At 40.3% G+C, this 25,371-nt stretch overlaps 1 protein-coding gene across 1 annotated transcript in view; it reads left to right on the top strand.

Annotated features, from left to right (window-relative positions):
• Window positions 1–25,371, top strand: part of RIOK3 (RIO kinase 3) — a gene marked incomplete in the record, with an annotated part of 1,226,621 nt that overhangs the window by 628,531 nt on the left and 572,719 nt on the right. The window contains 1 exon segment of the mRNA XM_044065363.1: window positions 10,510–10,637. Coding sequence (XP_043921298.1) covers window positions 10,510–10,637 — 128 coding nt within the window.

Below are 25,371 nucleotides of genomic sequence, written 5' to 3'. Positions count from 1 at the left end.
CCTCAAGCTGACTGCTTGGCTTCTCCAGTTTTCTTAGTAGCCAGACAATTTGTGCTCTCGTCACCTGTCCGTTGTATAATTCTCTCTTCCCATAAACCCTCAGCAAAGAAAACATATTTAAGTAAATCCAAAACAATGAGTACCAAGGTCACACAGAACAACTTAATCAGTAAAAAAAAAAAAAACTGAAAGAAAAAGCTAGCCGAGCTAGACTTTTCACTGTGTGATACCCTGAAACCTCTTGCATTAGAGGAGACATGGGATATATGCAAATGACCACATAAGGACATCGGGTGTTTGTTATATGACAGTCCTGAATGTCCATGACTATTTCTTTTTAAGTCTGTTATGGACAAATTCAGGCCAATAAAGCCAAATCCCACTAGCTGTGGAGATGCATGTTTTGGCCTTCTTATGACATCATCAGCACAGCATAAGTGGAAGATTTGGGTCATGTTTGGAAACACAGGGTTGTCATACCCAACTGATGTCTGTTGTCATTAGGGTGACGGCAAAGTATCCCAACAATCCAAAACAATGAGTACCAAGGTCACGCACAGCTAAGTAGTAAAAAAAAAAAAAAAAACCTAAAAGAAAAATCTAGCCAAGCTAGACTTTTCACTGTGTGATACCCTGAAACCTCTTGCATTGCCATATAGCTGAAACACCTGATGTCCTTATGGGATCATTTGCATATATCCCATGTCTCCTCTAATGCAAGAGGTTACAGGGTATCACACAGTGAAAAGTCTAGCTTGGCTAGATTTTTCTTTTAGTTTTTTTACTGATTAATTCTGTGTGACCTTGGTACTCATTGTTTTGGATTGTTAGTTGGGATTTTTTTGCAGTCACCCTAATGATAATGAGCATCAGATGGGTACAACAACTGTGTGTTTCCAAATGTTAGCCAAACCTTCCACTTATGCTGTGCTGACAAGGTCATAAGAAGACCAAAACATGCATGTCCGCAACTAGTGGGGTTTGGCTTTATTGGCCTGAATTTTCCAGAACAGACTTGAAAAAAAAATCATGGGCATTCAGAATTGCCATACAGCTGAAACACCTGATGTCCTTATGGGGTCATTTGCATAAATCCCATGTGTCCTCTAATGCCAAAGGTTTCAGGTTACACACAATGCAAAGTCTAGCTTGGCTAGATTTTATTACTTTTTTTTTTTTTACTGATTGTTTGATGTTCATCATGTTTCACTGTTGCAGTCATTACACACTTGGGTTATCCTGCTGGCAGGCTACCCGCAGTTGGACAGAATTCCAAAGTCCTGGTCCAGCGTTGGTTGCTGTCACCTCTTCCCTGACGTCAGTGCACCAGGGGTATATAAGATGCAGCCAATGCAATTTTCTTCAGTCTTTCTTGCCGCGTGGTGCCCGAAGAAAAAGTTCGCAAGTGCCGGTCGGCCGACTCCTGAGATTTTCGAAATTGAATTTCAGATCCGAAGTCTTCAATAAAGCTAAGTACCCCACTGGTGAAACTTTTTCTTGCTCCAGACCGATGTCAGTAAAAGTTAACAATTGTATTTCTTGTGGGAAGCAAATACCTCATAAGGATTTTCATTCTTACTGTATTCCTTGCCTAGGCCCTGACCACGATGTTGCTAGTTGTCAGTTTTGTGCTAGATTTAACCAATGCACTATTACGAGTCGGTACGATTTTGCTTTCCTTTACTTTGGCCGAAGGTTTAACTATATAATGCCGTCAGAACAGCCGACAACCGGAGTTCATAAAAAGCGCAAAGAAAAAGAAAAGGACAGGCATCCGAGGTCCAAAACCGACGACGAAGCCTCTTCTAGGCCAGTCGCCGGTTCGCCAGTTTTCAGTGAGGTGCTTTTGCAGCCCCTGACCCTCACTACCTCAGTGCCACTGGCCACCTCCGACTCCCACGTGGAGACAACTAGACTTCTGGAAACTCAAGGTATTGGGCCTATGGAAACTACTCCCTCAGATGGGTCCGGAGCCTCTGAGCAGGCATCGGCTTCTGAGGGTGTTTTCAGACCTACACAGCTTTCTATCAATTTTGGATTCTTAGTTAGAATATTTTGCAGTCACCCTAATGATAATGGACATCAGTTGGGTACGACACCCGAGTGTTTCCAAACATTAGCCAAACCTTCCACTTATGCTGTGCTGACAAGGTCATAAGAAGGCCAAAACATGCATGTCCACAGCTAGTGGGGTTTGGCTTTATTGGCCTGAATTTCTCCATAGCAGACTTAAGAAGAAATGGACATTCAGAATTGTCATATAGCTGAAGCACCTAATGTCCTTATGGGGTCATTTACATATATCCCATGTCACCTCTAATGCTAGTGGTTTCAGGGTATCACAATTGCTTGGCTAGATTTTTCTTTTAGTTATATTCAAGTAAATGGAAAAGGTTTGCCATATGGGCTCAGCAGCATAAACCTGGCCCCTTTTCAGCCTCTATAACATCCTAGATTTCCATGCTCACCTTTTTCAAAACGGTGCTAGTACCTCAACCATTAGGGTGCAGTTAGCAGCAATTTCCAATTACCGTACACGACTGAATGGTGCACCTATAGCTTCTCACAAATTGAGCAATGCCGTCTTAAAAAGGGCAGTCCTTCTAAAGCCTCCTTTTAAAGACCCTACAGCTCTATGGGATCTAAATTTAATACTGCAGTCTCTCACACAACCTCCCTTTGAGCCAGCAGCTACATGTGACCTTAAATATCTCTCATGGAATACTATTTTCCTGGTAGCTATCACTTGCACAAGAAGAATTTCTGAGATCTAAGCGCTATCTTCTAAACCTCCTTACTTGTTTTTTCACAAAGATAGTGACCTTGCGTACCAGTTCGTCCCTTCTTCCAAAGGTGGTGTCAGAATCCACCACCATAAATAGTACTATCAGTTTGCCATGCCAGTGTTTTGTTCCTAAATTTACCAAAAAAAGGACAATATATCTTACATTTACTGGTTGTTCATAGACAATTGCAGTTCTGTCTGCATAGAACAGAAAAAATCAGAAAAGCAGACCAGCTATTTGTTTCTTTCCCTGGACCAAAATTGGGAAAATTTATTTTAAATTTACTCTGTCAGAGTGTTTAACAAACTGTATCTCTTTTTTTCTATAATAAATTAGGCATTTCTCTTACACATCCATTGAAAGCACACTCCACTAGATCTGTGGCTACTTCCACAGTTTTTCAATCTAGGATGTCTATGGATGACATTTGTACAGCAGCAACTTGGTATCACTCATTACAGATTGGATCTGGTCTCCAGAGGTAAGGCATCATTTGGTTCTATGGTGCTCAGGAATATCCTTTCTTGAGTCCGCCCTTGATTCAAGCAGTTGGGGACGCTGTCCCATTCATGAGGAAAGAATGAAGTTGACCCATCAGATAAATAAGTTATTTACTCATTATAACATTCCATCTGTTTTGTCGATCTTCATTCTTTCCTCAGCCCCCCCCCAGTCCATGACTTTTGGGGGAAACAAGCATTTACATGGCCTCTGAATAGGTACATTGATATATATATATATATATATATATATATATATACTGATATATATGATATCCCATAATTCTCTATAATTCTCTCTAATATATACAAAGCAGAACAAGATCGAGAGAGATAGATAATTGAATTATTGCATTGTTAAAAAGGAAGAAGATCTTGTGGCTGAGAGCCATAGCATCAGCCAAGTTGGATCCAGTGGGTCAGATAAGAACCCAGTTTTGAGGAAAGAATCAAGATTGACAACACAGATGAAACATTATGCTGAGTATGTAACCTCTTTATCTTGTAAAATGCAAGAAACTATGAGAAAGAGCCTTCTTAAGTTTTTATTCCTGTATTTGCTGCATAAGATGTGTAGGTTTAAAATCCTAGAAAATTTCCCATGAACAACTGTGATGCTGTGGGAAATCACATCCATGTTTATTGCAGCACTAGTTTTCTGCATTAAGTAGTGTGTTAAGAATGTACTGTATACAATTCAATTGCAACTTTTGATTCCAAGATGGCTGCTGACTAGGAAACACTGACTCCTGTGTGCTCTTACTACTACCAGCTAATCTACTAAAATCACCTGCTGCTGATGCATCAAAAACTGAAAAAAGGGTTTTTCAAAACAAAGCTAACCAAGCTCTACTTACTCTTCAAAACATTTCTGGAACTAAGTCACTGAAAGTTTGATTTATCTCTTCTGCCAGCAGTGGTGTAGTGACACAAACAACCACATGTGCTTAGGCCGGACAGCATTGCAAGGATCCTACAAAAACACAAACAAACAAAAAACAAAAATCCGATCAGGATGGAACAAATGGAAGCGCAATCCTCTAAGACTAGACTGTTATTAATTATATCTCCAGAAAAAGAAACATCTACTAAAAGACAAAAAACAACTAAAACACAACCGGAGGCTCCCAAACAGTCCCAGAAAAATAAAGCTGAACATCCCTTCATAATGGAGGAACTCAAGGCAGCATTAACTCCACTTCAGTCTGAAATCCAAACATTTTCTTCAAAACTGACCTTATTTGGTAACAATCTGGAACAAATTATTTTGAGGCTGGACCGGAATGAAGCAAAAACAATGAGCAACAAAATTAAAATACAGGGACTTCAAAAAAACATATCTACCAATGAAACTACTATAATAGACATGCAGCAAAAAATAATAGACCTGGAAGCTAGGGCAAGACGTAACAATGTATTGATCAGAGGCATACCTGAGAAGTTTGAACAACCACAACACTTCAGCATTGCAGAGGAAATATTTGAACTCTTATGGACAACAAAGATCTTTCACGAGCATTCACAGTTGAGAGAATACATAGGGCTTTGAGAAAATCACAAGTCCCGGATACACCTAGACAAATCTATATAAGATTATTAAATGCCTCACATATCCAATCAATTTTGCAAGCTGCAAAGAAAAATAAGTTCTTTACTTGGAGAGGATCAAAAATTACAATTATATTGTGTCTTAAATATGTATTACAAACCTAGCTATTCCTTAGCTGTTATGCACGTTACCTGTGCCACTTTTTGTTGAGATTGGTATAGATATATGTTCTACAGTTGACATCAGATTTGGTAGGGTGCGGATGTCAGAAAGAGACAGAGCTCCTAGATGTCAAACAATGTATTTATATTGGTTATGAAAAGTTTAAATGGGATCACTTAATCATTGCCTAAGTCTTTAAATGTGGAACATGCACTGCATTACTGTGGGGCAAAGCTATACAGGCATACCAAAAAGCAATGATGGGACTGTCCTTTTGTAGAAGGGTAGGAATCTTAAGTTAATTCGACAGTGGTAAAGTAATTCTTACCTTCATACTACTCCCAATAAGGAATAATATATAAACCCCATGAAAGGCATCCACGAGGCGTGGTGGTCATTTCAACTAAGACAGCTTAGCCCCCGGGAGGAAACTGTTTTTCCCCAAAGGGACAATAATACGTTAGTTTACTTGATATGACTATTTGTACTGTTATAATTCTGTTTAAAAAAATTTCAACCATAGGTACAATGTGTTTTGCGTTAACTCCTTTGTCCGAGCCAATTGCATGTGTTGGCTTACATCACAAGCTAATTAGTTAATTAACTAATGTTAATTTAGAGTAAGAAGTTTGTGTGTGTAGTAAGTTGGATTTTAGAATGTTGGAAAATTTTTGTAAAATAGTTATGTAAATAGTATATTTTCATCTCTTTCAGATAGTGGTAGAATGTGGTTAAGCACGTGGGGGGGGGGGTTCTGAAAGGGAAGGCTGTCACTATACCTTACTATTGCTTTATACTTGTCTCAACCAAAAAATAAATAAACTAATCTGCTGTCACTTCAGTTACTTATCTCTATATAATCTAATCACCCCTCTATACTCAAATTCATCTAACTCTACCAATAATGACCAGACTCTACCAACCCAATAAACAAATTCCCAATGTTATCAGTAGATTCATGGAATATTAAAGGTTTACAAAATAAAAAAAAGAGCCTAGTGCTACACCTAATCCAAAAATCTACCTTTGAAATTACTCTTATTCAAGGAATGCATTTCACAAAGGAACAATAGGTGAATGACAATAACAAGAAATGGATAAAACAAATAGCTGCAGGGAACTGCACGGTCTCCAAGCGGGTAGCAATAATTGTTAAAAACTCTTTCAGAGGCTCAATAATATCCACTGGCTGGGATCCAAAAGGCAGATGGTGCTACCTTACATGTTCTACCCCATCGTATAACAAAGAAATACTTATTTTAAATGTCTGTGGGCCTTGCTTATATCAATCCTCTTTCCTATATGAAGTACATTCACTTATTGAAAAATTCCACAACCATCTAATGATTCTCGGCAGTGACTGGCACATGACCACCAGACCGGAGCTGGACTGAACTTGTAAAACCAACAAACAACCCTTGGGTATTACTAACACTCTAAGTGATGTAGTAGACGATTTTAATTTATTTGATCCTTTTGAACTTTTCAGAAAAGACCCCTCTATTGGTAATTATACATTATTTTCAGCATATCACAAATCCTGGTCCAGGATAAACTTTTTTTTTTAATCTCAACACTTTTCATCTTATGAAATAATATATAGCAGTGACCCTAGAACTATTTCTGATCATGCCAAAATTAACCTTAACGTAAATATCTATAAACCTAACCCCCGAGAACCGCATACCTACAAATTGGTCCTTTAACCCTAACCTCTTGAACAATAAGACCCTCCGTCAAGAAACCCAAGAATTCCTGTCACAGACAAGTTCTTTTGAAAAGTCAAATATTTCCCTAGACATTCAGTCGGCAGCAGCTTAAAGCCACTCTTAGAGGTATCCTTATCCAGAAAGCTTCTCTAATTAAAAAACAACTTAAATTGTGTACCTCAGCACTAGAAACAGAACTAAGAAGACTAGAGTCAGAGCTGCAAACTAAGTTCTCTGCAGATATTGAAAAACAGATGATCACCTTACAAAAACAACTACATGAATTACACCTAAATCAATTCCCTCTTATGGAGTCTAGACTTATTCATAGATATGCTGAATGGGCTCAAACCCTCTCTAAGATTTTGGCAAGGATAATAAATATCAACCCCCCACCTACCAAAATAAAACAAATTAACCATAAGGGTAAATCTTTCTTCACAGATAAAGAAATCATACATGTATTTCAAGAAGTGTATGAGGAAGTCTGTGGTCCCCAAGCACTTGACTTAGAAAGCCCTAATGGTCCTTTTCTAGATGAATTACAATTTCCAACAATAAGTGATGCCCATAAGACATTATTAAAGTCGCCTATAACCATAAATTAAATATTTTTAGCTATTAACAAACGGAAACCAGGTAAAGCCCCAGGTTCAGATGGCTATGTGTCAGAATTCTATAAGTCCTTCAAGCACCTTCTTGCCCCCATCCTACTCAAAGTTTATAACCATATAACCCAATTTGGCATTTCTGACTTGTATATTAATTCCAAGACTATTTTTATACAAAAATCAAACAACATTAACTTCAATCCAAATGACTACCGTCCAGTTGCTTTAATTAACCTTGACATAAAGATTCTATCATCTGTTCTGGCATGTAGACTAAAAAATATATTACCGCATATCATATCCCATGACCAGTTGGGTTTCATGAACAATAGGCATGTTTGGGATAACACTCTGTCCATTGAAGCCATAACCAGTATGACGATATACGACAAGTCTCCCAAATATGCACTTTCTGTTGATGCCCAAAAAGCTTTTGATAGGGTAAATTTAAAGTTTCTTTTTAAAATCATGAAACACTTCTCCATCCCTGCTGAATTCATCAAAATGATAGCAACCCTTTATAATAAGGCCTCTACTACGTTAAACATAAACAAAAAAATTCAAATCCAATTCAAATAAATGGTACAAGGCAGGGTTGTCCATTATCACCATACTTATTTAATCTCTACCTTGAAATTCTCTTGCTAAAACTAAGTCAAAAAACATTCCACCATTTAGTCTACATATATAAAATACCAGTGAAATATACCGCCTTCGCAGACGACTTAAATATTTACTTGGAACTCCCCTCAACTGATTTAGAAAATATCCTAGGCTCTGTTGACACGTTTTCACACATCTCAAACTATGCCATAATTTTTAACAAATCAGTAATTTTTCCTCTAAACCCTCTTAGTCGCAAAGAATTTTTCATACCAGAAACAAAGATCAAAGTTAATTATTCACTTAAATATTTGGGCATAAACTTTACCCACCCCCAACAGGAACTAATTAATAACAATCTGTATAAAACATTGTCTAAAGTCATGGAAGATCTTACACGATGGAAAAATCTAAACCTTACCCTCCTCTCTAAAGCAGCTATTATAAAAATGAATATCCTACCCAAAATTATTTTCCATTTCTTTGCCCTTAATCAAAACATTCCAAATGCTTTATTCTCGAAAATGAATACTACATTGGGGAAATTTATTTGGTATCCTAAAAATGTCAGAATTAGCTATACTAAACTAACATTTCCCAAAGAAAAAGGAGGTCTGGCGCTTCCTGATTTTCTAATGTATTACCATATAATAAATGCCAGCCATATTATTCATATAACCAACTACCATTCTTCAAATAAAGTGCGGGACCCCTTATGGATAAAAATCTACAATTCACACTTAAATGCATCCACTATCAATCTTAGAGCAACCATCTTCCTAAACTATAAAACTCTCAAAGAATATAACATTCACCCTACATTAATAAAAAATATCATTGGGTTTCAAAAGCTGATAACATCTCTTGGCTTAAAAAATTCCTTAGTGATGGCTCAACCAATCCACTTAAATCCCAACTTCAAATTGAGTAACAACATGTTAAATCTGGACAGCTACCCTCTTATCAAAAACTGTACAGTATGGGACTTCTATAAAATTAAAGTCCTACCATTTGAAGCCATTATAACTTCATTGGTAGTCAATAAAAATACTATATAATTATTAAACAAATACTATACCTAATATCTCTGGTTACAGACAAGATTGAAATTGCCTCTTCAGAATTTCAGCTCTATCAGCAACTAATAACCCAACTTCCATTAAGGACTAAAATGCTTTCTAATCTCTCTAAATTAATAAAAATAAAACACCAAGACAATATTATATTCTCTAAAAACTGGGATAGCCAAAACAAGGAATTAACACCTGGCCAAAAACTGGAAGCAATTGACATAATAAAATTAACCCCTTTCAAAAAGTTGATATATACTCAGTTCATGATAAACAATAATGTCTGTCATACGCCATTATTCCTGAGTAAAATTAACCCAAATACTTTGCCTTTTTGCCCAACCTGCCCCAATTCAGTAGCAGATACAATCCACATATTTTGGTCCTGTAACAATGTGTACAAACTATGGTGCTCCCTAAGAGCACAACTTGAGAAAATGGGATATATGAAGTCAACCCTATCCTGGAAAATGACGATTTTGAATATATTTCCTAGTTCCTATAAGTATGAGATTAAACATATCACTGTGACACTGTGCGCGCTACTCAAAACCTATATTACACTAAACTGGTTAGACAGATCCAAAACGTCTTGGAAGGAATTTAAGTCTATGGCGATCTTGTATGTTTTGGCAAGTAAACTAAAGACAGCAAGCAAAAAGAAAAACTATTTCCAAAAATACTGGAATAACCTTATAGAAATTTTTAAATAATATCGTTCCTAGTTCTAACCTTCCTATTTCTTCTTCCTCTTTTGGTCGTGTCTTTCCTCTCACTTGATACCCCCATTTCCTTTGGTGTGTTAACCCTGGTTCAGATACTTTTCATTTTAAGTCCTCATCTCCACTCTAACCCATGAAAGATCATAACAAAAGCCCTATTACCACACTATTTAACCCTAGTGTCAGTAGAAATAACCAATTTCTCTAAACTAACACCTTATTACTTGGTGACAACCAAGTGTATATAATGTATATAGTTAAAACAAATAGATTTTAGGTATACAGTTACATATCCTCACATATGAATACTAAATATGTGAAATTACAAATATTTCCTTTCACTATCCTATGTCAAACTATAAAACACTTGCATAGTGAAGTTTAATTATATCTCTGGTAATTGTTAGCTGATTGTATATGATATCAAGCGAGTATTACTAACTGTATCCACTTTTTTCTTGTGATCTTGTTTTGTGTGTCCTAAAATTGTATTTGTATATTGTAAAAAATGCAATAAAAATCAGATTATATATATATATATATATATATATATAAAAAAGATTCAATTGCAAAAAACAAAGAATGTACTGTATACAAAAAAATGGTTGGTGTACAGTCTTATGTAAGATTGTATCACTAGCTGTATGTTTGCATGCCATGTTTATGATTATACCTCTGTCTGGAATGTATCCAGTTTGATAAGCATTCTTACTGGTCTGTTAGTCTAGTAAAACCAATAGGTAAATTGTGATATACTCAAATAGTGCAGCTTACTGAAACTTCATTTTTATTTTAAGGAAAAAGCAGTTGACCCAAAGACACGTCTGCTGTTATACAAGATGGTAAATGCTGGCATTCTGGAGAGTGTCACTGGTTGTATCAGTGAAGGCAAGGAATCTGTGGTGTTTTACGCTAAAGGAGGAAAGTGAGTATTTATTTATTTATTTATTTATTTATTTGTTTGTTTGTTTAACATTTGTTTACTGGGAAAGTCTGACTTGGAACAAAGCCAATTTTCAGTGGAGGCCTGTGGAGAAGTGCTTCAGATGCATGTCTTTGTAATGTGGGAGGAAGCCAGAGCACCCAGAGAAAGCATGCACGAATGCAGGAAGGACATGCAGACTCCGGACAGAATGGACTCCAGCCAAGAACCAAACCAGAGAACCTCTTGCTGTGAGGCACCAATGCTACCGCTGCACCACTCCGCCTTCTAATATATGTCCATATGTAAAGTATGTTAAGCTAATCTGTGTTGCTGCTCATGTTTGTCTTGAAGCAAGTGTACAGGGGGTATTCAGAAAAAAGTAGCACACTGCATTACACATTGTGTAGTGTGTGTGTGTGTGTCAGTGTTTATGGGAAGAAGGGAGATTGAATGACACACAGCACAGTCTACCTAGAATGGAAGTCAGACTAAGCAGTGCCCTTTTTCAGCAGAGGCCCCAGGAGAAAATGTATTATTTCATCATTTACAGTCAGTTTCATTCATGAGCAGCAGTCCAGATAGACATTTTTGACATCAGTTACTTTATTAACAAATAGTTTTCATTAAAAGATATATGCACTGCAGTATCATCAGTATGCATATATTGTCAGGTTTTACATAAGAATGTCTGTTACTTTAAAGACTTGTTCAAAATCTTGGATGTAGGAAGATAAGATAGAGCAGTCCAAAAAAAGGAAGCAGGGGGAGGAAGCACAAGGAAGATAAAGGTGACGAGATGATAGAGTAGGGTAGAGTTGAGATAATACTAAATTAAGTTTATTTGCAGCAGAGAGTCATGGAACAAATTAATATAGCTATATTAGTACCAGTTTACCCAGGGGTTGTGCAGGTGCAGAGTACTTTATCTGTTGCATGTTGCTTCAGTTGGCATTTAGTATTTCAGAGTGCAGACTGTTCTTAAGTGGAGTGGGGTAGTATTCCAGCTATTAGCTATGCAGTGTGAATACAGGGAGCGGACAAGGGTAACAAAATTGTAGTGATGCATCACACACAATATTTACAGATGTGTATGGAGCATTTACAGTATAATACTGTGTATGAAGTAAGTAGTATGGAAATTTATCTAAGGGCAGTTGAAAGATTTGGACAGCTGGTAAATAAGGGACATCGACTAGGATATATTACAGATCAAATGGCCAAGAAAGAAGGTAATTTAGATAATGTAGGTATGGCCACGTTCTGTTGTCTCCCTAAGCTGCATAATAATGATAAAAGCCCCCCAGGGAGACCAATAGTGTCAGCAGTAAAATATTTCTTTCATAATATAGGTATTATCATGCATAACTTTCTACTTCCTTATGTGATAAAACTTCAGTCATACATTAGGGACTCCTTTGACTTCCAGCAGAAAATAGATACTGTGCAGTAGAACCCAAACATGTATTGGGTATCTATTGATGTAAAAAGTTTATACACCAATATTAAACATAAAGATGGAATAGCAGCTACATAGTATTTTTTGGAAGATACTCCAGTATGCAATCATGTTATAGAATTGTTGCAATTTTGTCTTTTAAATAACTTTTTTAGTTTTAATAATGTAATATACCATCAATTACAAGGCACTGCCATGGGGGCATCTTTTGTCCCCATGTATGCCAATTTATTTATGGGAAAATTTGAAATGGATTATGTTTATAAATATTCTTTTTACCAGCAATATGTTATATCTTACTTCCGATATATTGATGATTTAATATTTATATGTGAGAATGGAAAACAGTATGTTCAGGAATTTATAAAGGACTTGCATTGTAATGAGTATGGGCTGCAGTTCGATGGACTGTAATGTGGTGTAACAGTGAATTTTTTGGATTTATGTTTGTGTGGGGGTAGTAATCAGTTCATTTAAACTTCCATACATCGGACGTTTATGGATGGAAGTCAATTTCTGCATGGCACTACTTGTCATCCAGCACATACAGTTCAAGCTCTTCCTTATAGAGTATTGTTGAGGGTTTGTAGAATTTGTAATGATTATTTAGATTTAGAGAAAGAGATCAAACAAACAATGGCAATGTTTTATACAAGGGATATAATAAAGAAATTTTAAATATGGCAGTCAATAAGATTTCCTCTACCAAACAAAGGGGAAATAAATTAAATGCAGAGTTAACTAATAAGAATGAAGAAGATAAAATATTCTTTGTAACTGCATATAATATTTTAAGTAATAAAGTTAAGGATGTTATTATTAATCACTGGGACTTTTTACAAAAAGATGCTTTGTTACGAAAAACTGTAAATAAGAAAGTATATATGTCATATAAGAGAGGACAGAATTTGAAGGATATGTTGGTTAGAGCTTATTTTATAGCACCTGAAGTTAGCCTTCTTTTGTATCCAAGATTAAATGGAACAATGACCTGTAACAGTTGCAGTGTATTTAGTGTCTACATTTACTATGATAAAAAGAAATTTGCTGTTAGTGTCCACTGTGGATGTAACACGGAAGGCATTATTTATTTTCTGAGGTGTCCCTGCAACCTATACAATATAGGACAAAGTAAAAGAAAGTTTAAGATGCGGTTGCAGGAGCACTTCAGAGATGTTAAAAAGAATAGAGCTGAAAGCTCTATAGCTATGCACCTCTTTGAAAAACATAATGGTGACCACACCTTATTGCAAGCTACTGTTTTAGAAAAAGTTTTTGTTAAAACTGGAGATGAAGGTTTGTTAAAAAACATGCTGTTAACAAAATAAGCAATATATATTTTAAAGTATAACACACTTTTTCCAGAAGGACTTAATTTAGAGTTGGACTGGAAGTGTTTAATTTGATAGTTTTATTGCATAATTGGATAATTAATTAACCGTGGGTTTGTATATAGGGAAGTTTTTTTATGTATTGTGTATCACTTCTTGAAGACTGTTTGTCCGAGGCGCTCAAGTGCAATAAACGAGTTGAACAGAGCCTGGTGTTGCTTATTTATCTTGAATTTATTTTTCTGAATTTTTGGATTCAATGTTTGCTGTGGTTTTTATTGAATCCTGCAGTGTTAGGTTTAGTAATGGAGATTAATGATTTGTCAGTAGGGTGTAGCACTCTCTTAGTAGTGTAAGGTTGAATGATGGCATGCATAGAAGGGAATTTTCAGAGTTGTCCAGTAGTTTGAAGGTGCGAGTATAATAGGGAATTTAGTTCTAGCCAGTTTAGTTATTTCAGAGAGAAGCAGTGACGTGATCTTGATCTTGTATATGATTTTTTCATTGGTTGGTTTTGAATTTGGCTACTTAATTGTAGCATTGCTCTAGTTTGTCTGATAGTGGAGTTGAAATGGGGAGACATATAGTAGAGTGGGGAGTAGAAAAGACATGGCTATGTTTTGTCTAGTGGAGTCAGTAAGGTACTCTTTTACTCTATAGAGGCAGCCTACATTTTGTGGCTCTTTATGACTTGCTGAAAGTGGAGATCAAATTTCAGGTGGTCATCTATAATCGCACCTAATAATTTGGTGAGGTATACCAGTTCTGTGTTGGTATTGTTTGATAACAGTGTATTAAAGGTGTTTTTTGGGAGAAGAGAGAGAGTTGGGGGTTAACAGTATAGTTTTTTTTTAATTCAGAAGGAGCTGAAAATTCCCGAGCCAAGCTTCTGTGGTGGAGAAGGATTTCTGGATGAGTGAGTTGGAGCATAGGTAGTGTCCTAGCAGCGTATATTAGATTGGAGTTGTCAAGAGTATTGTACTACAGTGGTCTCACTGACTGTTGTGTTTATGTCATTGGTAAGTTAAACAGCAGTGGTCCTTGAGTGGAGCCTTGTGAGACTCCAATGGATATAGGAAGGAAAGAGGAAAAATCATCTTGGCAGTTAGGTTGTTGTGTGGTGCCCGAAGCAGAAGCAGTTTGCAAGTGCCGGTCGGCCGACTCCTGAAATTTTCATTTTCGAGTTTCAGAACCAAAGTCTTCAACTAAAAGCTAAGTTACCCCATTGGGGAAACTTTTTCTTGCTCTAAACCGATGTCAATAAAAGTAAATAATTGCATTTCTTTTGAAAAGCAAATACCGCATAAGGATTTTCATTCGTATTGTATTCCTTGCCTAGGCCCTGACCACGACGTACCTCACTGTCAGTTTTGTGCCTTATTTAAGCCATGAACTATCTGTCATCGGTATATTTTCACTTCTAAATATTTTGGTGCTCGGTTCAATTATCCCGATATGTCTTTGGTAAGCTATCCGACTACCAACATTTAGAAAAAATGCAAAGATAAAGACAGTGGCAGGTCGCCGAGGTCCAAATCTGCCGACGACGCTTCTCCTAAGCCAGTCGCCAGTTCGCTGGTACTCAGGCACTTTCGCAGCCCCTGATACCCACTACTTCAGATTCGCAGGCCTCTACTAAGACCCATTCAGAGTCCGGTATGCCGCGAGATGCTTCAGCTGTGGATCCTGCAGATGTCTCTACCTTGGATGGGTCCAGAGCCGCTGTGCAGGCACCAGCTTCTGAGGGTGTATTCAGGCCTACTGACTTGCGTATTAAACCAACGCCATCTTCTTCTTCCTGACCTAAAACTCGAACCATGCCTAGAAAACTGACGCCCAGACCACATTGCCAGGCCTCTATGCCTAAAAAACAAATGATAAGAATGGCTGAAGACCTTATTACTTTAATCAGAGGAAGCCAACCTTTCCCCCTCTAAGAGACCTAGGACTGAGTTTGCTTATGATACTTCTGACCAGGATTCTGAATTTTCTGTTTCCTCTGATGACCAGGATTTACCCTTATTTACTTATGAGGATTCTCATGCTGAGGACTCCATTCCCTCTGCACCCTCCCCCCAGTGGATTTCTCTTTTGGTGAAACCTTGCATACCCTCAGGGAGTATTTTTGGTGGGAAAGTCAGGATTCCTCTGATTCTAAAAAGAGGCTTAGGGGATTCTTACTCCTGCCCCAGCACAGGCCTTTAGCCATACCCTCGTACTAGACGTTGTTGATGATGCCTTTTCGGAATCTAGCTTGGCCCTTGACTCTTTACCCCCTGCTCCCAGAAAACCTGATAGATATTACAGGGTCCCTGACTCTCACAAATTCCTTTTCAAAAATCCTACTGCGGATCCTGAGACCATTTCACAGGGACTCAAGAGCATTAAAGCTACTACTGCCAAAAGTCCCACCCCCTCTGATAGAGACTCCAGGGTGCTGGGTAGATAGGGTAAGAAGGTATGCACTTCTGCAACCTTGGCCATTAGGGCCTTAACTGCCAGTTTCATATGTTAAAGTGTCACTAGCATATTATTGGATTGCTTAAACGGAAAATGATGTTGATTCTTGATTGTGCTGAAAATAAGGATTTACAGGATTTACTGCATTCAGCTGAACAAGTTGAAAAACATATTTTGCAGTGTGGTTTTGATTCACTAGAGGCATCTTGCAGGGCTGCTGTAACTGGGTCTGTACTTAGAAGGCATGCTTGGCTTAAGGAGCAATCCTTGCCAGATCATGCTAAAGCAAAATTACTGGATGCTCCCTTAAGTCAGGACTGCCTGTTTGGCAACAAGGCAGAAGAAGTTTTTAAAAAGATGGAGGAAAAATCTATGCAAACTGTTAAAGATTTCTTACACGTGCAACCTCCAAGGTTTAGTAGGCATTGGCCTTCCAAGAATTGTTCCTTTCCTGCCTCTTCCAGGCCTTCTCAGTCCAAACCCAGATACAGCAGTGCACCCAGGCTTCAGTCACAGGGGACGCACAGGACTAAGCAGTGGGGGGCCTCCACTTCTTTATCTGGGAGTAATAAAACTCCCCCTATGGTAAACTGTCTCAATGACTTCTTTTTAAAACTTCCAAGCACTTCTCAACTGATCGCCTATTTGGGGGGAAAGATTGCTCTTCATGCAAAGAACTGGGAACTCATTACCCAGGACAAATGGGTTTTAAATATAGTGTCCCAAGGATACAGATTTCACTTCCACATGTTACCAACACCAAGCAGGTGGCCAGATCTACCCCCAAATCAGTGGGTAGAGGCCCAAAAGCAAGTACTTTCTCTCTTAAGCATATGGGCTATTCAGTTGGTACCAGAAGAGGAAAAGGGACAAGGTTTCTACTCCAGGCTTTTCCTGGTACCCAGAAAAGACAATTCATGGCGTCCTATCCTGGACCCGTCTACTCTAAACACCTTTTTGGTGATTCCAAAATTCAAGATGCTGACTCTTCACCAGTTGCTTCCTATGCTAGGCAAAGATGCCTGGTTGGCAACACTAGATTTAAAGGAAGCATACCTGCACATATCAATCAAGGAATCTTGCAGAATATACCTACGCTTCAATGCAGGCTACAAGCACTATAAGATGTCCTTCAAGGATGCATCTGCAGTCCTTACAAATGGGTTGTCCTGTCGTCAGGCAGCCCCTCGGTCGGCCGGATTCCAAAGTCTGGGTCTGGCCTCGGCTGGTGTCGCACTTCACCCGACGTCATAGCTGCAGTTATTCGGGTATAAAGGCATCAGCCGACGCCATTTTCCTCAGTCTTTCTTGCCACGTGGCGCCCGAAGCAGAAGCTGTTCGCAAGTGCCGGTCGGTCAGAACCGGAGATTACTACTACCGAATACTACTTCGAAGACTTCTAAAAAGCTAAGTACCCCATTGGGGACTCTTTCTTGCCTCAGCCGATGTCAGAAAAAGTGAATAACTGTTTAACTTGTGGGAAACAAATACCTCATAAAGATTTCCACTCTTATTGCTTACCCTGTTTAGGCCCAGACCACGACGTAGCAGCTTGTCTAGCCTGTGCTTCTTTTAACCGGGGACTCTTTCTTGCCTCAGCCGATGTCAGAAAAAGTGAATAACTGTTTAACTTGTGGGAAACAAATACCTCATAAAGATTTCCACTCTTATTGCTTACCCTGTTTAGGCCCAGACCACGACGTAGCAGCTTGTCTAGCCTGTGCTTCTTTTAACTGGCGGACGCTTAGACGTCGGTCTGAATTTGCTGAGGAGTTTTTCGGCTCCGATTTTGCTTATATTATGCCGTCGGATCCTCGACTACGCAAATGTCTAAAAGCCAAGGAAAAGGACCGACACTCGCGGTCCCGACGAAGCAGCGGTTAAGCCAAGGCGAGTGTCTCGGTTTCGGCTGAAACCGAGCAAGCGGTTCTTCCTCCAGCCGAAAACCTACCTTCTACCGAGGCCTCTTCCAACCTGGTGGAATCGGCTTCAGAAATCCCACCTGCTGTTGCAGTTTCTCAGGAATTATCTGACACTATTCCCTTGGATATTTCAACCCCTGCACGTGGAGCTGCTAGGCCACCTGCAGCCATGTCCATTAAGGCCTTTGCCAGGGCTAAAGCAGCTAAAGCTACTAAGACTGTGCCTGCTAAAACCCCCTCTCACAGGCCCAGCTCTAGTTCTCAAATGCTTAGTTTAGCAGAGGATCTCATTTCTTTAATCCGGGGATCCCAACCTCAACCAGACAGGGCCTCTCAGCCTCCTCCAGAGAAGAGGCCTAGAGCAGAGCCCCCTCAGCCACTTTCTACAGATGATTCCTCTGATGATTCAGATGATTCGGACCCTCCAGAGGCTCCTTTCTCCCCTTATGAAGATTCTGATGCTGAAGAGTCCATCCCTTCTGCCTCTCCGCCTGAGGAATTTTCCTTTGGGGAAACCTTGCATGCTATGAGGGAACAATTTCAGTGGCAGGGCCAGGATTTTTCAGACTCCAGAAAAAGGCTTAGAACCTTTCTGCATTTACCACAACATAGGCCTTTAGCCATACCTCCAGTTCTTTCTGTTGTAGATTATGCATTTAATGATGCTTGTACTGCTCCTGATTCTCTACCTCCAGCCCCTGCTAAGCCTGATATAGATACTACAGGGTCCCGGACACACATTACCATTTGTATAAGGCTCCTTTTGCAGATCCCAAGACTATCTCCCAAGGACCTAAGGCTGTAGCAGCTACTTCTGCTAAGAACCCCCTCCCCTCAGAAAGGGAATCCAGATCCTTAGAGAGATGGGGTAAAAAAGTTTACACTTCTGCTACTCTTTCAGCTAGGGCCTTGAACTGTCAATTCCACATGATCCAGTATCAAGAGTTTATGCTAGACCAGTTAACCAAAAAACTGTCCTCTGATGAATCATTAGACAAAAAATCTGTTCAGGAAATGGTACATAACATTCAGCAAGTCAGTAACCATTCCTTAAAATGCGGCTATGATGCACTGGAGGCTTCCTTTAGATCAGCCATGACTGGCACAGTTATCAGAAGGCATGCATGGTTAAAAGAGCAGGCCTTACCAGACCATGTCAAGTCCAAACTATTAGATGCACCTATGGATAAGATCAATTTGTGTGGCTCTCCTGCACAACAGGTGCTGAAGAAGATAGAAGAGAAGGCAAAATCTGTCCAAACAGTAAAAGATTTCTTACAGGTCCAACCGCCAAGTTTTAGCAGGAATTGGCCCTCCAAGAATTGGTCTTTTCCAGACTCATCCAGAGCTCAGAGGGGCAGGAATAGACTTTCAAGAGGCAGAAACCAATCCAGGGGTGCCTACAGGGGACGCCAGTGGCAGAGTAACAACCAGCGAAGTACAGCCACGGACACAGCCACCACCACAACTACAGGACAATCACAGTGACTTGGCTCTGGCAGCGCCTACCAGGGTGCAACTAGAAGCACCTTTAGGTGGGAAGCTAGCCTTATTTTCAATAAACTGGCATTACATCACAAGAGACAAGTGGATTTTACAGACAATAGACCAAGGCTACAGGTTTCACTTCCATACTCTACCAGGGAAGAGAGGAATGCCAAACCTACCTCCAAATCAAAAGGCAGAAGCTCTAAAACAAATATCCCAATTATTAAAGATGAGAGCTGTGGAAAAGGTACCATCTATGGAGCAAGGAAAGGGATTTTACTCCAGACTCTTCCTGGTACCAAGAAAAGAAAGCAAATGGAGACCTATTCTCGACCTGTCCGCTTTAAACACATTCCTCATTGTTCCAAAATTCAAAATGCTGACTCTACAGCAGCTTCTTCCCATGCTGGGCAAGGAGTCTTGGCTGGTAACTCTAGATCTCAAGGAGGCATACCTGCACGTCCCCATACGACCAAATTGCAGAAGATACCTCAGATTTCTTGCAGGATCAGAGCATTATCAATTCTCAGCATTGCCCTTTGGCTTATCTACTGCCCAGAGTGTTCACGAAATGCCTGGCATCAGTAATTGCTCATTGCAGGCTTCAGGGAATCCAAATCTACCCCTACCTGGACGACTGCCTGATACAAGCGGACGACAAAAACAAGCTAGCAGAAGACTTACAAAGGGTCATTTACCTGCTACAAGCCCTGGGATACACAGTCAATATAAAAAAGTCAAGGCTGATACCATCCCAAAGAATAATCTTTTTGGGTGCAGAGTTGGACACATCAAAGCAAATGGCATTCCTAACAGTAGAAAAACAGGAGCAGCTACCTCTCTACTTCTTGGCATTAACAAAGCAGAACCATCTGACAGCAAGAAAAGTACTGCAAGCCTTGGGCTTCATGGCATCCTGCATAATATTGGTTCCTCATGCCAGACTGCATATGAGGAAACTACAGTGGTACCTAAGGAATTTATGGTCTCAACACAAGCACAGCTTAGAAACCCAGATTCCATTTATTCCATGCCTGAAGCAAGAATTCCTATGGTGGGCTCAGGCTTGTCAATCAAACACAGGATTGCCCTTCCACAGTACTCAACCAAGCCAAACCATCACGACGCCTCAGACCTCGGGTGGGGGGCCCACATGCTGGACAAGTGCATACAAGGCTTATGGACTCAAGACCAGCTGCACCTACACATAAATCTAAAGGAAATGCTGGCAGTAAAACTGGCAATTCAGGCATTCAGACCATTTCTCCAACAAGGTCAATTGATAAGGACAGACAACACCACAGTTATGTGGTACATCAACAAACAGGGAGGCACACATTCGTATCCTCTTTGCCGGATGGCACTGGACCTCTGGAATGTGGCCCTGAGCTACAACATTCAGTTAAAAGCAATTTTTGTACCAGGAAAAGAAAACATTCTGGCAGACCTATTAAGCAGGACTACCACGGATGCCCACGAATGGATGCTGCATCCGGACATCTTCAAAACCATTACAAGAAAATGGGGCTTCCAGAAATAGACTTATTTGCATCCTCGCAATCACCAGCTAAAGAAATTCTGCACAAGGACGTACCACCCACTTGCTTCGAAGGTGGACTCCGTATCCTTCAGTTGGAAAAACCTGACAGCATATGCATTCCCACCACTTCCTTTGATGCACAAGGTGCTATTGAAGATCAAAGAGGACCGTCCAAGGATCATTCTGACAGCTCCAGACTGGCCAAGGCAACATTGGTACCCATTACTGAGGAGCATGTCTCGGGAACAAATATGGCCACTACCCTGGTTCCCTTGCTGTTAACACAGAACAACTACAACAATCTGCATCCAAACCTGAAAACTCTGCAGCTGACTGCCTGGAACATTGCATAAGACCAATTAACCCAAATTTATCCCAAAGGGTTAAAGACATTATCCTTGAGGCTCGCAGACCCTCAACAAGAAAAAATTATTCAGCAAAATGGAAAAGATATCTCATTTGGAGTACTGAAAAAGGAGAAGATGTGTCACTGGTAAACATAGCCAACATCCTGGAATACTTGGCAGAGCTCTTCCACACAGGCCTGTTCTATTCCTCCATCAAGATTCATGCATCAGCTATTTCATCAGAATACGACTTGGATCCTCCTGTCTTCTCACATCCTCTGCTCAGACAGTTTCTGAGAGGAATTAAAAATGTAAAGCCTCCTAGGAAGCCACCATTGCCAGCATGGGACTTGAACTTTGTGCTAGAAAAATTGACACTTCCTCCTTTCGAACCAGCAGCAACAGCAGAATTACAATACTTATCATGGAAGACTGCTTTCCTGCTGGCAATCACTTCAGCAAGAAGGGTATCTGAACTTCAGGCATTAATGGCAGTACAACCCTTCCTGATCTTCCATCAAGATAGAGTGTCCATGAGAACAAATCCTTCCTTTATGCCTAAGGTGGTCTCCAGAGTTTCTTTAAATCAGGCTATCCACCTACCTACATTCTTCCCCAACCCACAGAACAGGGGAGAAAGACTGCTGCATACCTTGGATGTACATAGACAATTACGATACTACCTGGACAGGACCAAGGGCAATAGAAAAACTGACCAGCTACTGGTAGCATGTGCAACAGGAAGGGAAGGAAAAGCAATTTCAAAACAGACAATCTCCAAGTGGATAGGAAATTGCATCAGATTTTGTTACTCCTACCATGGAAAGAAAACTCCAGAGAACATCAGGCCTCACTCTACAAGGGCTACAGCCACTACCACAGCCTTCTTACGAGGAGTGGCTACCAAGGACATTTTAGAGGCTGCTACTTGGAACTCCGTGCATACATTTGCCAAGCATTATAATTTGCCTTTATACTCTAGATCCCGAGCAGGTTTTGCCACTGCTGTTTTACAAGGGATCCTGACTACACCATAACTTTATTTTTCCTCCTCCCCAGTTTGGCTATGGTATTCTACCCATTTGTAAGGACTGCAGATGCATCCTTGAAGGACATAGTACAGTTTTGTACCTACCATAAATGTAGATGTCCGATAGGAATGCATCTGCAGTCAACCCGCCTTCCCTCTGTGGTGCTCCTAGGGTATTTGCCCATCTTATAGCTAGCTGGGGAATCTATTATGGTGTATTTGTTTGTATATATGTACATACATGCTTATTTTTTGTGTTTGCTCTCTACTATTTGGAGTCATTGGCATTTATCCAAATTTAGACTTCCAAGAGGGCACCTGGCATCTGGGGCAAGAAACACTGAGGAAAATGGCGTCGGCTGATGCCTTTATACCCGAATAACTGCAACTATGACGTCGGGTGAAGTGCGACACCAGCCGAGGCCAGACCCAGACTTTGGAATCCGGCCGACTGAGGGGCTGCCTGACGACAGGACAACCCATTTGTAAGGACTGCAGATGCATTCCTATCGGACATCTACATTTATGGTAGCTACAAAACTGTACTTTCTCTGCACTGCCCTTTGTCTTATCTACTGTGCTCAGGGTATTCACAAAGTGCCTAGCTCCAGTCATTGCATTTTGCAGGCAAATAAATATTCAAATATACCCATACCTGGACGATTGCCTAATTCAAGCAGAAAGCCAGGACATACGTTTGAATCATCTGGCCTTTGTACAAAGGGTGCTAACTTGTCTGGGGTACACCATAAATGAAAAGAAATCACACCTGGTACCCTGTCAACAAATTATATTCCTGGGAGCAAGTTTGAATACAACTTCCCAGATGGCTTTCCTTATGCCATAGGCCATAGAAACAAATTAATTTGACTACCTACTTCAAACAAGTGGCCACAAAAACCCTGCTATCTGCAAGGCAAATACTACAAGCCTTGGGGTTCATGGCCTCCTGCATTCTTCTAATTCAATATGCAAGACTGCATATGAGGAAACTACAATGTTCTCTAAAAAGCCTATGGTGTCAACATTCTCAGGATCTAGAAGCAATGATTCCTATCATACCTTGCCTAGGCCTAGAGTTCCTTTGGTGGGCCTGCCACCAAAACAAGGGACTACCATTCACACTACCCCCTACCGCCCAAACCCTAACAGACGCATCAGACTATGCATGGGGGGCTCACCTGGCAGGGAAGTGCATTCAGGGCAAATGGAACCCAAGTAAAATGCACCTGCATTTCAATCAGAAAGAATGTTAGCTGTACAGAATGCTCTGACAGCCTTCAAGGACCGCATTCTTCCAGTCAATTAATGGACAGTTAATGGTAAAGACGGACACCACCACTGTTATGTGGTATATAAACAAGCAGGGGGTTATACATTCTTACCCCCTCTGCAGACTAGCCATAGCATTGTGGAACACAGCCTTGAGCTACCAAGTGCATCTACAAGCTCAATTCCTGCCAGGAAAATTAAATATACTGGCAGACGGACTAAGCAGAAACCTCATGGACCCACACGAGTGGAAACTGGAACCAAGGATTTTCAACATGTTGAGAAGCAAATGGGGGAGCATAGAAATAGACCTGTTTACCTCCCCCCAGAACTATCAATTGGACAAATTTTGCACAAGGATTCCCCACAAACAAGCCTGGAAAGTGGATGGTCTGTCCTTCAGTGGAAAAACCTATCAGTTTATGCCTTTCTTCCTCTGTCTCTGCTCTCCAAAGTACTGCTAAAGATCAAACAAGACAAACCAAGGACGATTTTGATTGCACCAGACTGGCCACGCAAACACTGGTACCTCCTCTAGCGCAGTGTATCACTGTTGGCCTCATGGCACCTGTGTCAGACTCCTACCCGGTTGTTTCATCAGGAGAGCCAGATTCTGCACCCTCAACTTCAAACACTGAACCTAGCAGCCTGGCTAATTACCTAATCTCTCCTTTACCATCCCTCAGTAAACCAGTGATGGATATCATCTTAGAGGCAAGGAGGTCTAGTACTAGGAATTCTTATGCTGAAAAATGGAAACAATTCTGTGCCTGGAACCAATCTCAAGGGATGAGCATAGCAGTGCCCAATTTACCTCAGATTTTACAATACTTAACTGAGATGCTTAACAAGGGCCTGTCTTTCTCCTCCATCAAAATTCACGCCATTTCAGCTCATTATAACACAGAACCTCCCCTCTTCTCTCATCCACTACTCAAGCAGTTCCTCGGAGGGGCCAAAAATGTAAGACCACCCAGTAGAGCTCCAACTCCAGCCTGGGACCTTAACTTTGTATTGGAGAAACTCACTCTTCCTCCTTTCGAGCCAGCTGCTACTGCAGATTTAAAATTCCTTTCTTGGAAAACAGCATTCCTTTTTGCAATCACTTCAGCAAGAAGGGTATCTGAATTACAGGCCTTTATGGCAGTGGAGTCTTTCATCCTCTTTCATGTGGTCAGGGTGCCCCTCAGGGCCAATCCGTCTTTCATGCCCAAGGTGATATCCAGTGTGGCCCTTAATCAGTCCATTCATTTGCCAACTTTCTTTCCTAATCCACATAACAAAGGGGAACGGATACTGCTCTCCTTAAATGTTCACAAACAACTTAGATTCTACTTGGACAGGACTAAACCTCAAAGGAAATATGAACAACTGCTGGTGGCATTTGCTGCAGGGGCAGAGGGTAAGGGTATTTCAAAGCAAACTATTTCTAAATGGATAGGCAATTGCATTAATTTCTGCTATAAGCACCATGGAAAACCTATTCCACAGGGGATCAGACCCCACTCTACCAGGGCTGCATCTACCTCTGCAGCCTTTCTCAGAGGCGTCTCTACCAGGGACATCCTAGAAGCTGCTACCTGGACTTCTGTACATACTTTCACCAAGCATTACCATCTGCTAATTTTCTCTAACTCCAGAGCTGGCTTTGCCACTGCAGTCTTGCAGGGCCTTATTGCTGGTCCTAATGCTATCTAAATTCCTCCTCCCATCCTTAGCTTTGGGAATCTACCCAAATGTGATGACTGCAACAGTGAAACACGAAGAACATAGTACAGTTGTGTACACTTACCATAAATGTAGATGTTAGAGTGTATTCACTGTTGCAGTCCTGGTTACCCTCCCTCCAGCTCCCTTACTTCTTTTGGCTGTACCTCTGCTCTCCTTT

Source organism: Protopterus annectens, chromosome 3.part0 (genome assembly GCF_019279795.1).
Source record: "Protopterus annectens isolate FY-2018-M chromosome 3.part0, PAN1.0, whole genome shotgun sequence".
NCBI classification, from domain to species: domain Eukaryota; kingdom Metazoa; phylum Chordata; order Ceratodontiformes; family Protopteridae; genus Protopterus; species Protopterus annectens.
Note: the sequence above shows the minus strand (reverse complement) of the source record. Positions and strands in the feature narration are given on the sequence as shown.